Genomic DNA, 16,269 nt, shown 5'->3' on the forward strand with positions numbered 1-16,269 from the left:
GACCGAATCGACGACGAGGATGCCAAGTGCGTGTCCTGTGCGTGTGAGCCAACATATTTGCTAGTGTGTATGCGTGTTGGTGTTTCTGTGTTAATGAGCGGCCCGCTGTGCGCACAAAATAAATTATTAAAACGACATTCACGGCACTCTCAAGTGTCGCCCGTGCAAAGCTCCTTTTTGACGCCCAGAGATATCAGCATTTTTTTCCACAAGCTAAAAGGCTTTAGCAGGACGAAGGAAAGACACCCTTCAAAAGATCCACAAAGGAGGAATTATAAAATGCAAGCATATTTATTACATTTGTGTTGGCTTAAGGTGGGACATTTATCCCTACCACTCTTTATGTTTTTCACTTTTACTTTCGAGTCTCCTAAATAACTGACAAAAATAGTTGTAATGTTTGCATAGAGTATATTAATTCATTAATGGCAGTTCCATGTCACAAGTTCAAGGCTTCGAAAGTAGTTAGCAACTTTCGAATACACCCCGTTGTTAGCTTGTTGAGCTGTGAGAAAAAACGGAGCACACTTCCAGGATGGAGTTTTTATAAGAGGGTAGCAACATTTTATAATAAATATCGGTTTTATGAAAATAAATAATTATTAAATTCACTTATTATTTCTACTTAAAAAGCAAATTGTATTTTACTCATACGCTCCGTTGACTTTTAATCAGCGAGGTTACGAAAACGTGTAGCGTGCTTTTAGGCTTGGCGGTATTTATTCAAGTATTTCAAAGGGCTATTACATTGGGAAACCATTTGTAGTAAGGGCTGGGAGTGGAAAATATAAATCACTGTTTTTATGGTAACATTTGCAAATACCTCGTCCGCTTTCAATCTCACCAGCTGACAGCTGCGGTGGCCCAGCAACACATCAAACACTCGGAAAATTCGCTGGCAAACAATGCAACAGCTACCCACAGACTCACACACACACTTTTATACCGATATAATTCGCAGCGCGAAAAGTTTTGGCAATGCTGGCAGAATCGGGGCATTTGCTTTCGGTCCCACGGGTTAACCAATATTTCTTTTCAATTTCTGGAGGGAAAGTTTCGTTGTACAACTAAATATTTTGACATTTGTCCGCATGCAGGCAAAGGCAGCAACTTTGTTCGGTAAGCGCAAATTGAAATGTGCTTGAGACAGTTCAGCCGACTCCATTGTTTTTTGGCCCAAAGCGAGAGCAACAAAGTTGTTTGCTTTTGTTAATTTGGCAACCGCCACCACTCGTCCATGCAGGTGGCAATGAGCCAGGGAGCCAGAAGCGGAACTAAAAGCCAGCTGAAAATTGGGAGGAGGGTCCACACCCAAGTGCACTTGCAGTTGGCAGTTGTACGCCATGTTGTCGCTGTCAGAAACTTTTACTGCGCCTGTCGCTGCTGCTGTTACTGCTGCAGTTGCTGTTGCAGTTGCTGCTACTGTGGTTTGCTGCGAAATAGTTCGGGATTTGTTTGCAAAAAGTGTTTATTGGTGTTTCCCGCGAGCTCTGGAGCCAGGCCACTCTATGAAAATTGAGTTATTTGGTGGGCATCGACATCGGCAGCGGCATCGGCGTCAGTTCCCTTGACTGTTTATACACAAACACACCGAAGGAACGCTTCACTGGCTGTCGAAACTTGGCACACATGCTGCGAGTTTTGGCTCATTAACCGGGCCACTCTCCGCTGCTCGACTGCTGCACATTAATTAGTCGACTTTTGGGCGCTGCCATGTATAATTAAGCAGCGAACCAGCCTCTTAACAAACCACATCCTGTCTGACTCCTTCACTTGCCATGGCCATGCCTCATTAACGGCAAAGGCAGGCAACACCAGCCAAAGCCAAAAGTAAAGACAGGACATGGAGCAGATGGAGGAGCAGTTGGTAGAGCTGGAGTAGGAGACAGCCCCCTCTTGCTAATTTAATATTTATACCTTAATCAAGACAGAGTCGGAAAACCCTTTTGATGGTTACGGAGAAAATCTGTTGATTCGTCGATAGCCAGATTGGTCCGGCCTAACGATGGCCCAGGCGTTAATTGCTCATTTCCATGCAATGTTGTCGTTTCCCCCCTAAAAGCCCCGAGGCCATTCCATATCTCGATGTCCTGTCTGTCACACAAATTCGGAATCGATAGCTCGCATCTGTCACCAGACACACACCCACGTAAACCCCCCTCTATCACCATTGTGATGTGTACAACAGGGCTTTGATTTCGTAATGAGGCAACCTGGCTCGTTGCACCTTTGTGGTGGATGGTGTCCTGGGACGTTGAAAGACAGGCTGGAAAAAGAAAATAGTCAGCCATTGTGTCTTGGGCTTTGTTCGTGGGATGAGTTTTATGGCCTTGATACCCTTGACTCGCCATTTACTCCGGAGTTTATCCTTTCGTTGATTATTGCAGGCCATTTGTGCCCGTCCCCTCTGTAATTTGGTTGAGACTTCTGACCTTATGTGTCCTTTGCTTGTGCCCCTTCAATTTCCCTGCACATTTAAAAGGATTAAAAGGATATTCGTCAAACGAAAAGTTTCGCAAGTTTGTTTAACGCACTTGTGGGCGCCGCAAAATCCTGTCTCTGTCCCTCATCCGCCTTCCCAAAAAAACCCCATCTTTGTCCCAGTTTCCGCCCCTTTTATGTGGCTCCCACTTTTGTTATGTTTTTCTACATTTGCCTTTTTTTTGTTTCGGTTTTGGGTCCCTTGTTTGCTCGGCCTGTTTTGAGGGGCGTGTGCTCCTTAACTGGTCCTTGAATGAAACGCTTTTGGCCTTTTGTTTTCAACATTTATTTTTTAGTTCGTTCTCTTTTTACCACAAATATTCGTATTTCTGTATGTATATTTAATATGCTGTATATCCCTTTCCGTGTAGTAGATTGGCCAAGCATTAGGCGCCATAATTTGGGTTGAGTTGTAATCGTAATTGTTGTTCTTCGTTTGGTAATTTACACTTTAAATTTTACACTTAATTCTCTCTGCTTCTGCTCAGTGTACATATAAATATTCGTGGCTTAGTATATAATAATAATACACATATTCCACACATTCATTTTCTTATTTTTTTGCATTTAATTTGCATAGGTTGCAATTTTTACAATTGTATCGCTCGCTCTTGGTATGTCTGTATCTATAAATAAATGTTTATTTTACGTTTTTCGAGTTCAATTTGTCTGGGTTTCTTCAATATATTCAGTTATCAATAGTAGCCTCAATAATGCTAATAATCTAGACATTTTCTTAGACCTTAAAACATTTTATACAATACAAATCAGGGAAATTCAAATTAGGTTGAATTCAATATCAAATATTTGTACACACAAATCCATGTGTATGTGCATGCGATTATAATAATGTTCGACAAACAATGGGAACAAAAAGTTAAAGCTTTTTGTGGTGTAAGTGTTTAAAATTAATAAACATGCCTTTTCTCTATAAATATATCTTTTATACACCTTTACGGGGTTTTTCTTATTTTTTTTTTTTTTTTTTTTTGTATACATAATTTTAATATATATTTTGTATAATTTTATGTTTTTTGTTCAATACGCAATGATATGTGTGACTGGAAGATTTTGATGTGATAGAAATGATAAAGGTAGCCGCGCAGCAGATTCCCGGACAAAATATCTTTGTCTGGCAATCTGACATTGTCGTAATACTTTCGACTTATCAAAATACAACATTTAAATATAATGTTCGTGTTTTGTGTGCATATTTGTATATCATGCGCTCTCATTTATGCTGTCATTATGATGTGATTTTTCCTCCAACATGAATATGAATGCCTGATTGTCAAACATTCGAGTCAATATCCATTTATGTTGGTTTTGGAGAGGCCTCAACAAACAATCATAATTAAACCCCATAAATACCATCATATGGTAGGCATGAAAAATGTTAATTGGCTTCCGACTTGAGAGGCTGAAGCTCCCATTGTTTTGGAATCCGAAAATGTTACAACATTTATGATATGTTTTGCGAATTGCTGCGACACTTAATGTACTCTTATTTGATCTATATAAATATCATCCTCTTGCGTTTCACTTTTGCACTGGACACCTATATAGAGTTTTTACATAGATACACATAAATATGCTCGATAGAGGGGTGCATGGTGCATGTCACATAATTAGCTATACGACTGGGATAAAGTACCTCCAAATCTTTGGCCAATTATGCATATTCATGCTGATATATGCTGAGACAACAGACGACTGAGTTGTAGACAACACGCAGTTTGCATATTTATACAGACAAATAGAGAAGTTGAGAGGGTGTATGACATTCACGGGGGGACTAAGCTGCGGATATGTAGGCGAGTGTGATGTGTTGAAAAGTTTGTGTTTGCACTTGTTCATAGATTGGTGGGAAACATTTACTAGTACGAGTGATTTACAAACCCATAACTAAGTGGGAAATAGCTCCCAAAAAAGTTCACATAAATCAAATTATCTGAAATTGAATAATGGCTGAAATTAGCATACCATAATCAGTACTAAAAATAGATAGTCTATATATTTGAATTAAAACTGGTATAAATTATGGATTAAGTTTAAAGCATCCTCATTTGTTTGTGTATAAGTGTTAATATTTTGTTCATTTTTGTTTTTCATTTCATATTTATTTAGTTCTTAGTGTATGCAATCAGTAAATTTGCATGCACACCTATTCGTAATGTATAATTTATAAATGTAATCAATTTGTTTTTTCTGTTAATAATAGACAGCGTAGCATAGGAAGACGTCAATACCTGCATAAGACATTTTAGCCATATTTTTCATACATAATATGAACTTTGTTTTCAATTATTTATACGTGATGTCACCGTTATCGTAATTAAGTATATTTCTTTTATAAAAAATTGTCGTAGTTCGTTCAAGCATTATCCGGTTGGTGTACTCATTAGCTTTCACTGGCCAAGAAACTACATGTACTCACAATGAGGACAACCCTTGGAAAATGTTTCAACTGTGGCAAGATTTTTCAATTTGCAGTTGTAAATGATATTTTGTTATTTGTAATATGTTAATTCTTTGCTTTTACTGATAACGCTTGTTTAAACTCTTTTGAGAACATAGCAGGCTTAGTTTTATTACTAAATTTATGTTTGGTTTTGCATTTCGCCGTCGAGTAGAAGTCAAAAATAGAAGCCTAATTACACACACAATACAGACGCTCATTTTTAAATATATTTATTTATTTTTTTTTTTTAATTTTTTAGAGAGTATAGACTAGTCCACTAATTGCTTTACATATATTTACTTTGCCGGGTTGTCCGTGGTTGCTATCATTTTGCTTTACATAGTTACATTGTTATGCTACGTGTTTAAAATGGTTCTTTAGCCATAGACACTTAAAGCGCGCTTGAAAATAATCCTCCTAAATACACACGAAATGCATCCGTACTTAGTGTTAAGCACTGCGACTAGGCCGCTCCTTAAACGGCCGCTAAAAAAACACAAAAACTGGTAATGAAAACAATTAATCGCAACGGCAAATATTTTCCTAACTACACACTAAACGAACCATTGCAACGATAACCATTTACACACAACGAACCGAAAATTAAGGTTCCAAAATGAAAATAAATAAATAAGCGTCGTAATGTAGAGCGGAGTGAGTTTCGGGGTGACCCATGAGGAGAGGAGCCCAACCCTCTGGGGATGACCCTTACCCCTAATTTCGGGGTCACCACGCGCCGCAGATTGCGCCCTTTTCGGCGCCTTTTCTTTTTGGGGTTCTCCGTGCTATTTTTCGCTCCGCCTTCTTTTTGTTTTTGTTTTGTTTGGTTGTCTTCTCAAAATGTTTTCAACACTGATTGTTTCTGTAAGCTTCTTGGTTTTAACTGTCTAATTATTTTACATTTAAACGTTTTATTTCCGGGGGTACGTTGGTACGGGTTCTTGGGGGTACGGTACTCGTTTTTAGCTTGCTGCTGCTGCTGGCTCTTAAATTCAATTGCCCTAATCTTAGCCTACCCTCAGTTAGCCACATCCAAATATCCCTATCCCTATCCTTGACTAGCCCAAGCGCTACAATACCGTAAAAAATATGTTTCCTTTGAGTGTTTGTTATTCGTATTTTTGTTTGTTTCTTGTTTTGCTACTGCACTAAGTTCATGCATTTTAGGTACAAGCTTCGTAGCGACTGCTTTGAAACGCCTAAAAAAACGTTAGCCCCAATCAATTCTGGCTTCTTGGGATTTGAATTTCTGTGTGAGTGCTGGTTTTTTTGTGGGTGGGGCAGGGTAATATCCTTATCCCAAACTTCTGACAAGGCCAGAAACGAAAGGCAATCAGTGGGCGGACCACCACCACGCCCTTGGCGCACTGACCTTGACAGAGCGCAAAAACTTTGGTTTTGGTTTTGGTTTTTCTTTGTTCTGAGTTGCAGTCGCCTGTCCCGAAACTTATGTTCAATTAGCTATACAAAATTCTCCTTGCACTACAAAAAATGGCCGCTGGCCGGACTGAAAGCATTCTCCCAATTTCCCGTCCGACTGCAACTTAATTACAAACATTTCTCTTTGGCTTTGCGGCCACACAAAAAATAAAAAGGGAAAAATCCACGCCCGATTCCCTCGGTCATCTGCAGTTATTTACAAGTAAACTATTTAAATTGGCCGACCAAGGCGAGCACAAATGCTAAAAATGTTCTCTTAGTCCATTGTTATTTTTTCTCGATTTTGCTGTCTTTGAGCCGCACTAATTTAGCTGCTCGATCGAGCTCTGGCTTGGGAAACAGATTAAAAATGCGGTGTACAATTTATACAAAAATTCCAACTTGTGTTTTCCGATGTTGCAGCTGCTTCTGCTGCTTTTGTCCTTGATGGGATGGTGATGATATGGTTGCCCTTGGTTTTGCTTTAACTATACCTTCTGTGCGAGTATGTCGGTGGTCTTCTCCTCTCCAGCGTGTCCCGTTTTTCAGCCTCCTACATCATCTAGTAGCTGAGGGGCAGCAGGACAAGCAGCAGGAGCTGCGCCAGCGACCACAAATGTGTCACCATTGTGCCATGTGCCCTCCGGCCAGCGGAGGTCTCGTTGCCATGTCCATTTCCATTGCCCAGTGCCGCCATTCCAATGCTCGGCGGAGCTGTCGACGTGGAGGAGGCCAATTGTCGCTCAACCTCAACTGAAAGTAGACGAAAATGTACAAAAACACTGATTAACTACGCTGAGATTCATTGAAAAGTTAAAATCATGCCCATTTTGGAAAGCAGAAACAAAGGAATTTTACAAAAGCATGGAATTTCCATTACCCGGGACTTAATAAAATAAATATTGCTAATTGGAAATGTATTTAAAGTCCTTCTTAATTAAAAAGTAATTCAATAAGATATATATTTAATAGCTAATTACAGGTCTTGTGAGAGCCTGCCATTAAAATACAAACTAAATATGAGAGGTCAAGGCCAAGGCCAAACAATCAATTTCCAAAACAAAGTTCGGCTCATAAAATGAATAATTCAAAGCAGTGATAAGTCGCGCAAGTTGTCTAGGCAAAATGGTTTACCGCCGAGAATGTGGTACGAAACCGCAAAAATGGTCGCCACGATGATCGGGCCAAAAGTGGAAGAAGTCCTCAGTGCTAAAAAGTTTTCGCATAAGCAAACTGATGGCAGCCCCTTAGGGCGGCATAAGAAACAATTACAGAGTGGAGCATTCTCGCCGGCGAAGTGGCATTGGCCCAAACAAATGACGCACTTCACGCAACATAAATAACACGCATACGCCCCTTGGTTCAAGTGACAGTTGGCAGCCACTCGGCCAGCAAAGAGGTCGAAAGACAACGGAGCTGCCGCCGGCCATGGGCGATGGTTCAGGGGATTTGGAGGTGGTAAGCAGTGAAGAGGACAACGAACAACCAACGACCATCGTGAGTCATGGGCCTGGTAATGTGTAAATTATTTCGTACAATTCAGGACAATTTACAACAGGGGCTCAAAGACTTGGCTGGGACGTTAGTGTTAACAGCCGGCTCGTAGGCAAACAAAGCCGACAAATATATAAATTAACCTTTGTTTGGCCTGCTCTTCAGTTGCCAAGAGGTGGAGTAAATGAAAATTAAACGTAGACAAAACGGCAAACATATGACGTACCCACACCCATGTACCAACACCAGTTAGGCAAACAAATCCAAGGACGAAATACCTAATCTGCCAGTTGAGACAAAGGCTTTTGTTTAAAATTCCTCGTCGGTTTTCGCTTTCCGACAGTCGGGCAAGTAACAATGCATGCGCACATTATCATACTAATTTATTTTGTGAAAACTCATCCGTGATTCCATCTTCCATTTCATAATTTCGTGGCGCGAAGGACACTTTCGATGTGTTCACTGGTTGTAATTTCAGGCGGGTGTGTGTACACATATTTGCCTTGCATAGCATTACACGATATAAAACATATAACGTATAAAATCCACACAAATATGCAAATCACGAAATCAAAACGTGTTCAGGGGATCAAAAAATACATTTCAAAAATTATAGAAACAATAAAGTAAAATATATAAGCAAAGAACTATTTCATGATTTTTAATATTAGTTTTATAATTCTACTTTCCTCAGGTTACTTCAAAACCCATATTTAACTCACCTTTCACGGAGTAAGTCTTGTAGTCGGCATACTGCTCTCCCTGACCCACAGTCGCCGGGATCGTGGACAGGCAGGTGATCTCCATGCGACTGTTGCTGCCCACGTGCTCCTCGGTGAGCTCGATGTTCAGCTGGCTAATGCTGAACATGCCCTTCTCCTGCTGAGCAGCAGTTACGGCTGCCGCCGCTGCAGCCACTCCACTTCCTCCGCCAGGATGCGAGAGTGGTCGCTGGTAGCCTGCTGCCAGTTGATTCATGGGTCCTGCGTTTGACGGAATGCCCAGCTCCTTGTTCATATTGGGGGCCTGCGGACCGAAGCCACCGCTATTAAGGGTGCTACGGATGATGCCCAGGGCGTTCTCGTTTATGTGGCGTCGGTACTTGCGGTTGCTGTTCCTGCAATATAAAATGGGGAGTCTGGGTTTAATGTGCCTGCGCCTGGCAATTTGCACACAAATAAAATCGTAAATATTTGCATTTTATGATTGATGTGTGTAAACGTGAAAAGCAAAATAAAAGCCCTGGAAAGTGAGAGTGTCGTGGACGAGAAGCAGGGCCTTCAACATGCCGGGCACGCACATCTGATTCCCATACAATGCCGCCTGGATACATCGATGGGAAAATGTCTTCATTTGCACCAAAACCCCTGAGTAATTGATAACCGACCAACAAACTTCACAAGTCTGAAAGGTCTCAGGATTGGAAAAGAGCTCATTCGAAACAAAAATCTAAAGATTATTGAGCATCTCAGCAAGACTTTTCTTGCCTTTCTGCTGATTGGCAAGGCTTTCTAATGGTTCGCCTGCATTATGGCCTGATTAGTTTGCATTATTCAGTCGTATCGCACATTGTGAGTCTAATTAGCTTTTACGACTTTGCTTCATATTTGATAAGAAGCCTGAACGGCATACAAATGAACCCGGCTCTGCGGATAAGCGGTTGTGTGGCTTTTGGGGCTTCCAGATCCCGTCCCCTGTAATTACTCTGGGTTCGTTCCCTCTGTTCGTGTACGGCGACATGTTGCTTTATTACAAATTCAAAATGACAGTGAAATTACCTTTGGTATTACCTACCATACCAACACATGTACACACACATACAGACACATCCCGCAGACTCTTGAGCAAATAATGTCGAGGCCATAAAGTTTAATGCTGGCAAACCAATTGTCAGCTGTGTTAGTTTATGGCCCTCATATAGGTATACGATTATATATGTTATATTGAAATCAGAATGGCAACATCGTCTTCAAATTCGAGTTGAAAGCGCTCACTTCCGTCTCATTTAAGCAATTATTCCATTTGCATAGCTCTCGTCCTTGATGTCAAAATGCCTGATTATGCAAATTGGAAAGTAAATGCCATAGAATTTTAGCAGAATTTTATTTAAATATTATTTTGCTTAAAGTGCACTGGCTGCAGAAGTCTTCCCAGTCGGGGACTAAGGATACGGATGCCACAGGCACTCGTATATAGATAAAGCAAGGTGTCAGCAAAAAGTTGATTTTCTATGGGAGTGTTTGCATCTCTTTCAATCTTCTCCGATGTGTACGACTTTATGTATATGTACGAGTATATATGTTTCAGAAAACCCAGACTTCCTCTGTGCAACTAGAGCACTTGGCAACTGTGGGGAAAATGGGCAAGTGTCATGCAAATTGTAAGGACAGAAGACGACATCTAAATACGCTAGGAACTCATCATAATGGGAACAAAAATCTGAAAAGTCATTTTCATTACTTCTTTAGAATGAAAACTGATTTCATTTGCATCTGGGTTAAATATGTAAAGTCTTGGAAACCATTGAAAAGGTCAAAATTGTCCACCCTTGAATACTGAGTATTGGTACTATATATACGAATTTACCCATGTTTAGGGTATGTTTTTCAAACCTAGGCACGCACAGAAAGGACAAACAATTGGCCAAGAGAAACGCTCATAGAGAACTTAACCAATATCGAGTGGCAGTAAGGCAGCAACAGACAGCCAAGAGCATTCGTAGTAAGCCAGTTAAGCTAGCAGAACAAACAAATGCGGGGCAAAACTCTGAGCAAATGCACAACATCCGTATAAGCCTTCGACAGCTCCAGATCTTCTGCCCTGGCCCAACGGGCTGATGACAGCTGGTAGCTGAAGCCAGGGCATCATCAACGAAGCTGTTGTTACTGCGAAGCTACTACTATGTACTTCTAGTGCTGCTCCTGCTGCTGTTGCAGTTGTCTTAATAAAATTCCTTATGCAGCGCACTTTTCGCAGGAAACGCTGCCACCGGTAGTGAAAACAAGGCGAGGAGCAAGGAATTGCAGGGGAAAACAGCCAGGACAACAGCATCAGCACCCGTGGCAGGAAGCTCAAGTTCAAAACATAACAAACTTGCCGAGCAATTCAAATCAGACGGAAATGCGGACCCCGGTGTTCCTTGGCTTCGTTCTCATCCTACTCTGAAATAGTGTGAGCACGTTATGAAACTGCTGTCTGGCATGACACTTTAAATTCCGCTTTACCCTTGAAAGGAACCAAGGATTCGAAATATCTTGACTCGCAGCTGACATGCTAAACAGCCTTCGCTTTTCTTTTGGCCCGGCCCAAGGCGATAATTTGAGAAATGCGCCTAATTAATTGATAAGTCATGTAGTTTCGTTCTGTTCTTTGGCTCTCGAATATTTATGTGTCTCTGGGCCACAAAAACCGCAGCTTAATTTCGTTTACCAACGCAGGCAAACTATCTAAAGGCGTCGACGCCAACGCAACAAAATCTATTAGCAATTTATGATAGATAGAACAGTCCAGAAAAGTGTCGATAATAGTGCTGCCAAGTTACTAAGTTCCCGACAAATAAAGTTCCGAACTTAAATATGGGAACTTAAGGAAAGTGTATAGAAAATGTTGCGGAGTATCACATTTTAAATTTGTATATTTAATGAAAAGTTTATAATAAAAGAGATTAGCTTTAACTCTTATGATTCCATGATGCAGCCGAATTTTGATGTGGTAAAGATCTTAAGAAGGATTTACAACAAATTTAACTAACAAGATTAAACTACTTAACATTTTCGGCTAGCTTATACTCAAATTCATCCCATCGACTGAGCTGGCAACACTGAAGGGGCCAAAGCATCTAGATTTCCAATCCAAGCGAGAGCATTCGGCTCACCATCTACCCACTTAGCTGGAACAAGCAAAGTAACTTAAGTGGGCGCCAGGGCTACGTGCAAAACCATGAATTTCTTATGCCGCCATGCACAAAAAGAGGTCTTGAGATCGGAAACCGGAACTTGGGTGAACCGCAACTTGGCAACAACAGCCAAACAACAACAACTACAAAGGCAATGGCAAAGAAACCATACAGATTACCAGCAAAACTTTTGGCTAGGTTAACTTTGCAATGCCGGAGCTCTTGGCCGAAATCAAATCCTGGGCCCGGGAGGCAAAAAACCCGGCCAGCCGAAGACCGAAACTCCTCCCGCTTGTTCCCCGAAAATTACATGGCGCAACGCATGCAAATTTTGTTGCCACGTAATTGCTCAGGGCCAGCTAATTTGTATTAACTATTCAGGGGTGTAAAGTGTTTCGTCATCGGTAGCGATGCCAAGTCGATGTCGACCTAACAAGTGTCTAACTTACGGCTCAAATGCGCGCGCGCACAAAAGAGCGTTAGGAAAAAAAGTTTAAAACTGGGTTAGCCAACAACGTAACACTGAGAGAACGGTAAGCTCCTTTCATAACAGCCACAATAAAGAAAATAATACGGTTAGAACTTTAGTCAAATGAAAACAGTTCTAATAAATTAAAATATTAATGATTGTATGATTTTTGAATAAATTGAGTTAATAATAGAGAACTTAAAAAATAAATAGTATAGTTACAATATCTCAGTGTAGGCAGACAGGAAACTCCACTGGCACCGTTAGAAACCTTTGAAGCAACACCAACACAACTGACAACGGCAACTGTTACGCGTGTGAAATTATAACTGACAGCAGAGCTTCTTTTGTCGTCGCTGACTCGTCCTGGCATGCGGTTCATTGAATAATTTATGCACTATAAAGTGACACCACCCCTGCCCATTCTACGGGATCCTTGTTTCCTTGCATGGCAGCAAAAACAGGGCCAAAATGCCAGAGACACAGAGGTACAGATAGACAGCGAACAAGTTTGGCATTGCTATGCAAATGGGAAAACTTCATTAAGTGCCCCTGGAACTATTTGTATTAATTGCATGCGTGCTCTCCTGCCAAATAAACATTTCCACCTGGGTTGGCCATCTAATTAGAGGTCAAATCAAACGGAAAATTGTTCATTATGGGAGCAAAAGAGTCCATCGTTCATCATTTAACCCACTCAATTAGGAAAAACAATTTGATAAATTTAGTTTAAATCAAATTATTACAAAAGTAGTTGGTAGTCGGTGGCTCTGCCACACATGTTGCACGCGACTGGCGGTAGAAGTTGCCATGGGCCAACCGCTCGTAATTGGCTTAATTGGGCATTTATCGTCAATCACGGAATTGCATGTTCATGTTTGGCTTGAAAAATGCATATTTCCGTAATTAACTTGATTGCATTTCGATGGAAAGCGCCACAGGGCCATCAGGTATCGGGGCTAAGTTCATTACCGGCCAACACAGTTTGACAGCCATTGCCAATGCGCCGAAAAGTATGCAACGATTGACTCGAGATTGAAGTTCAATTGGGCAATCAATGAATGAATGAATCAAGCATATCAAATTTCCACAATGAATGCTATCATAAATGCCTAATAATATGCAAATGGAAACACAGAAAAAAACAATAAAATGGAACCCTAAACCACAAAAATGCCACAAGCGACATGGGGTTAATTTGCATAAATAGGTTTTTTGTTCACTGTTTTTGTTGGCCAGCGTATTTACGAAATCATAATTATGACCATAAACCAGATACTGTGGACAGTCGGCGGAGAAGCCGTTCGATTAGCGCTTAATTTGTGATCTTTCATAGCCAGACTTCACTGCCCCGGGGCTGGCAATTGTTGGTATGATATATTGACAGTATTAATTAATTTTGAATTTATGCCAATCATTTCCAGAATTCTGTGGATATCGTAATTGATTGGTTTTGCCTGCTCCTTTTTTCTTTGGCTTTATTGCAATTAATTAAATCCAACCAGCTATGCAAATCGCTTGGCATTGCTCCACTTAAGTGGCCATCATTTTTGGTCTGGCCTACCAACGTCCAGTTCCGTAGTGGTTTGTTTTTGCATTTCGTTGGCAACAAAATTGGCAAACCGTTTCGAATTTATGCAAACTAATGCTGGCGGATACAGTTCCAGGCTTTTGCGTCACCTGCAACGGGTATTGGTATTGATTTTGTTATTGTTTTTGAATCAATGGCATAGGCTACACCCGCTGTCTCATCTTGGAAATCTGCATCTTATATTAAAGTTGGCTTTTGGGGCTTGGCTATAAAACGCCCCTCTGCCAGATGGGCTGCATCATTAACAGTTTACACCTCCCAGCGTGCCCAACACGTTAACAGATTTCATCGAAAATTGGCTTGGAGTAGAGCAATCAATATGCGTGGATTTATCGTAAGTTAAATTGGAATTATATATTTGAAATATTTTCATTAAGCTGGATTATATTTGTCAGATTTTGGCTGTTTTGGCTGTGGCTCGTGCCGATGTGGGTGGTTACAATTATGGAGCAGGCATTGGAGCAGGAGGCTCCATCTCTGGTGGTTCCATTTCTGGGAGCTCTATCTCCGGGGGTTCAATCTCCGGTGGCTCCATTTCTGGTGGCTCAATCTCTGGTGGCTCAATTGCTAGTGGCTCTCTTTCTGGAGGATCTTTTGGCTCCTCTCAGACTTACTCCAGCAACTATGCCCCTGTGCACACCGAGTTCAACAAGGAGTTCTTCACCTACTCCGCACCAGAGGCTGATTTCGAGGATAACAAGAGTGTCAGTGATTTGGCTGCTACTTTGAAAAAGAACCTGCGTGTAGTGTTCATCAGGGCGCCCGAGAACAAGGGTCTGGAGAACGCTGCTTTGGCTTTGGCCAAACAAGCGGCCGAACAGCAGACTGCTATCTATGTCCTGACCAAGCAGGGAGACCTGTCCAGCCTGGCCAACCAGCTCCAGAATCTGAACCATGTAAGCGCCAGCAAACCAGAGGTGCACTTCGTCAAGTACCGCACTCAGGAGGATGCCCTCAATGCACAGAGGACCATTCAGCAGGAGTACGAGCGTCTGGGTGGTTCCTCCACCTCCCACAATGGAGGCGTTGCTCCCGTCCTGGACTTTGCCACTAAAGTGCAGCAACACCAGCAAGTGCAACTGATTGATGAGCGTCGGCCATCCACCGGAAGTGTAACCGCCGAATTGGAGGCTCCTTCTGCCGGATATATCCCACCACCAGCCGCATCTCCCAGTTCCACCTACCTACCAGTGAACAAGGTCAAGTAGGATGCCTGCAATACCACTCACTTATTTACAAATTAGCCTCACACATTCACCTTTAAGTGCTACGTTATAAAATAAAAACTTAACTTAATGTATACTCTATACTGTTGTTGCTGCCGAGATTAATGGAGGACGTCATTTCAGCGGCTTGTAGCCACTATCGGTCAGCACTTAGCCAGAACCTGGCTTGCAATTAAAACTAAAAGCGCATTGGCATTGGACGGGCTTAAAAGTAGCCGTAAATTTAAGTGATCGGTTGCCCGTGCCTGTGTCCATGTCCATGCCCATGCCCTCTGACCCTGGATTCGTTCGTCTGCCATCAGAAGGACCGCGGTTTATGGCACGTCAGCAACGACCACCGTTGACCCGCCCTAAAGGATTACCGCCATACACGCGATCTGGGCCAACGGGGCAGAGCTAATTACCGACACACAGAGCCAATTTCTGGCGCTTCAAGTCCGCCAGTCGCGACATTTAATGGCCGCTCTTTTGAGGGTCAAGTCGGTGGCAATTTGGGTCCTGGTCCTGCTTCTGCTTCTGCACAAGAAACCCACACTGAGAATTAAATGAAAATTACTAGCTGCATTTAGAGGGGCGCGCTCCTTTGTTGACCGTCATGAAATTCCAGCAACCAAGCAAAACCAGAGAACTAGAAAACCAGAAAGTGCTTCGTTTTGTGTTTTACACAAGTCCTTTGCGGTAAGCAAAGAGTTTTTTTTATTTCAAATAATTCAAAAATTTAGTTTTAATAGCAATTCCATTTGCAGCCAAGTGGCAAGATTCCGGTGAGAACCCCAAAACAGAAGCTCCTATTAAAGAGGTGTATCCCGTGGCCGCTTTAAGTTGCCGCTCGTTGGCGTTTTGGATTGCTTTTCGGATATATCGTGTGTGCTATGTATTCTGGGGGATTTCGGCACAAAGGAAGTGTGCAAAGGGCAAGTAAACCTGCCGGAATAAAAGCCAGGTTGAAGCTAGACGCAGACAAGGACCTTCAGACCTGCCCAACATTTAGTTCTGTTCGGTTCTGTTCTGGCATGGGCCTGCCACAAAAGGCCTTACGTGTTGCACAAACATAAATTGTGCAACAACGTGTAAACTACTTTTTGACTGCATAAAACCCACCATTCCCTCTCCTGTTTCCATGTCCTTGCTGGCCCATTCTGAGCCATCTTACTCATGAACACCGCACTACAACCTTTTGTATCCTTGACAAGGGTAATATCACTATAACCAACTGCTTATAACGAAGCAAAA

The 16,269-nt window shown here is 41.9% G+C and overlaps 2 protein-coding genes across 2 annotated transcripts in view; one reads left to right on the forward strand and one right to left on the reverse strand.

The window, feature by feature from the left end:
- Nucleotides 1-2,751: 2,751 nt before the first annotated feature.
- The window catches only part of LOC108113622, a 37,405-nt gene continuing 23,887 nt past the window's right edge, over nt 2,752-16,269 (reverse strand). The window contains exons 8-9 of the mRNA XM_017224284.2: nt 8,578-8,972; nt 2,752-7,114 (exon numbers count right to left, since the gene is read on the reverse strand). Coding sequence (XP_017079773.2) covers nt 6,924-7,114; nt 8,578-8,972 — 586 coding nt within the window. The 3' untranslated portion in view covers nt 2,752-6,923. The remainder of the gene's footprint in view (nt 7,115-8,577; nt 8,973-16,269) is intronic.
- LOC108113623 (keratin, type II cytoskeletal 1) lies at nt 14,042-15,110 on the forward strand. Its single transcript, XM_017224285.2, has 2 exons — nt 14,042-14,144; nt 14,206-15,110. The coding sequence occupies exons 1-2, from the start codon at nt 14,130-14,132 to the stop codon at nt 15,016-15,018; spliced, it is 828 nt and encodes a 275-aa protein (XP_017079774.1). The 5' UTR covers nt 14,042-14,129; the 3' UTR covers nt 15,019-15,110.

This window comes from Drosophila eugracilis, unplaced genomic scaffold, assembly GCF_018153835.1.
Source record: "Drosophila eugracilis isolate 14026-0451.02 unplaced genomic scaffold, ASM1815383v1 contig_367, whole genome shotgun sequence".
NCBI lineage: Eukaryota > Metazoa > Arthropoda > Insecta > Diptera > Drosophilidae > Drosophila > Drosophila eugracilis.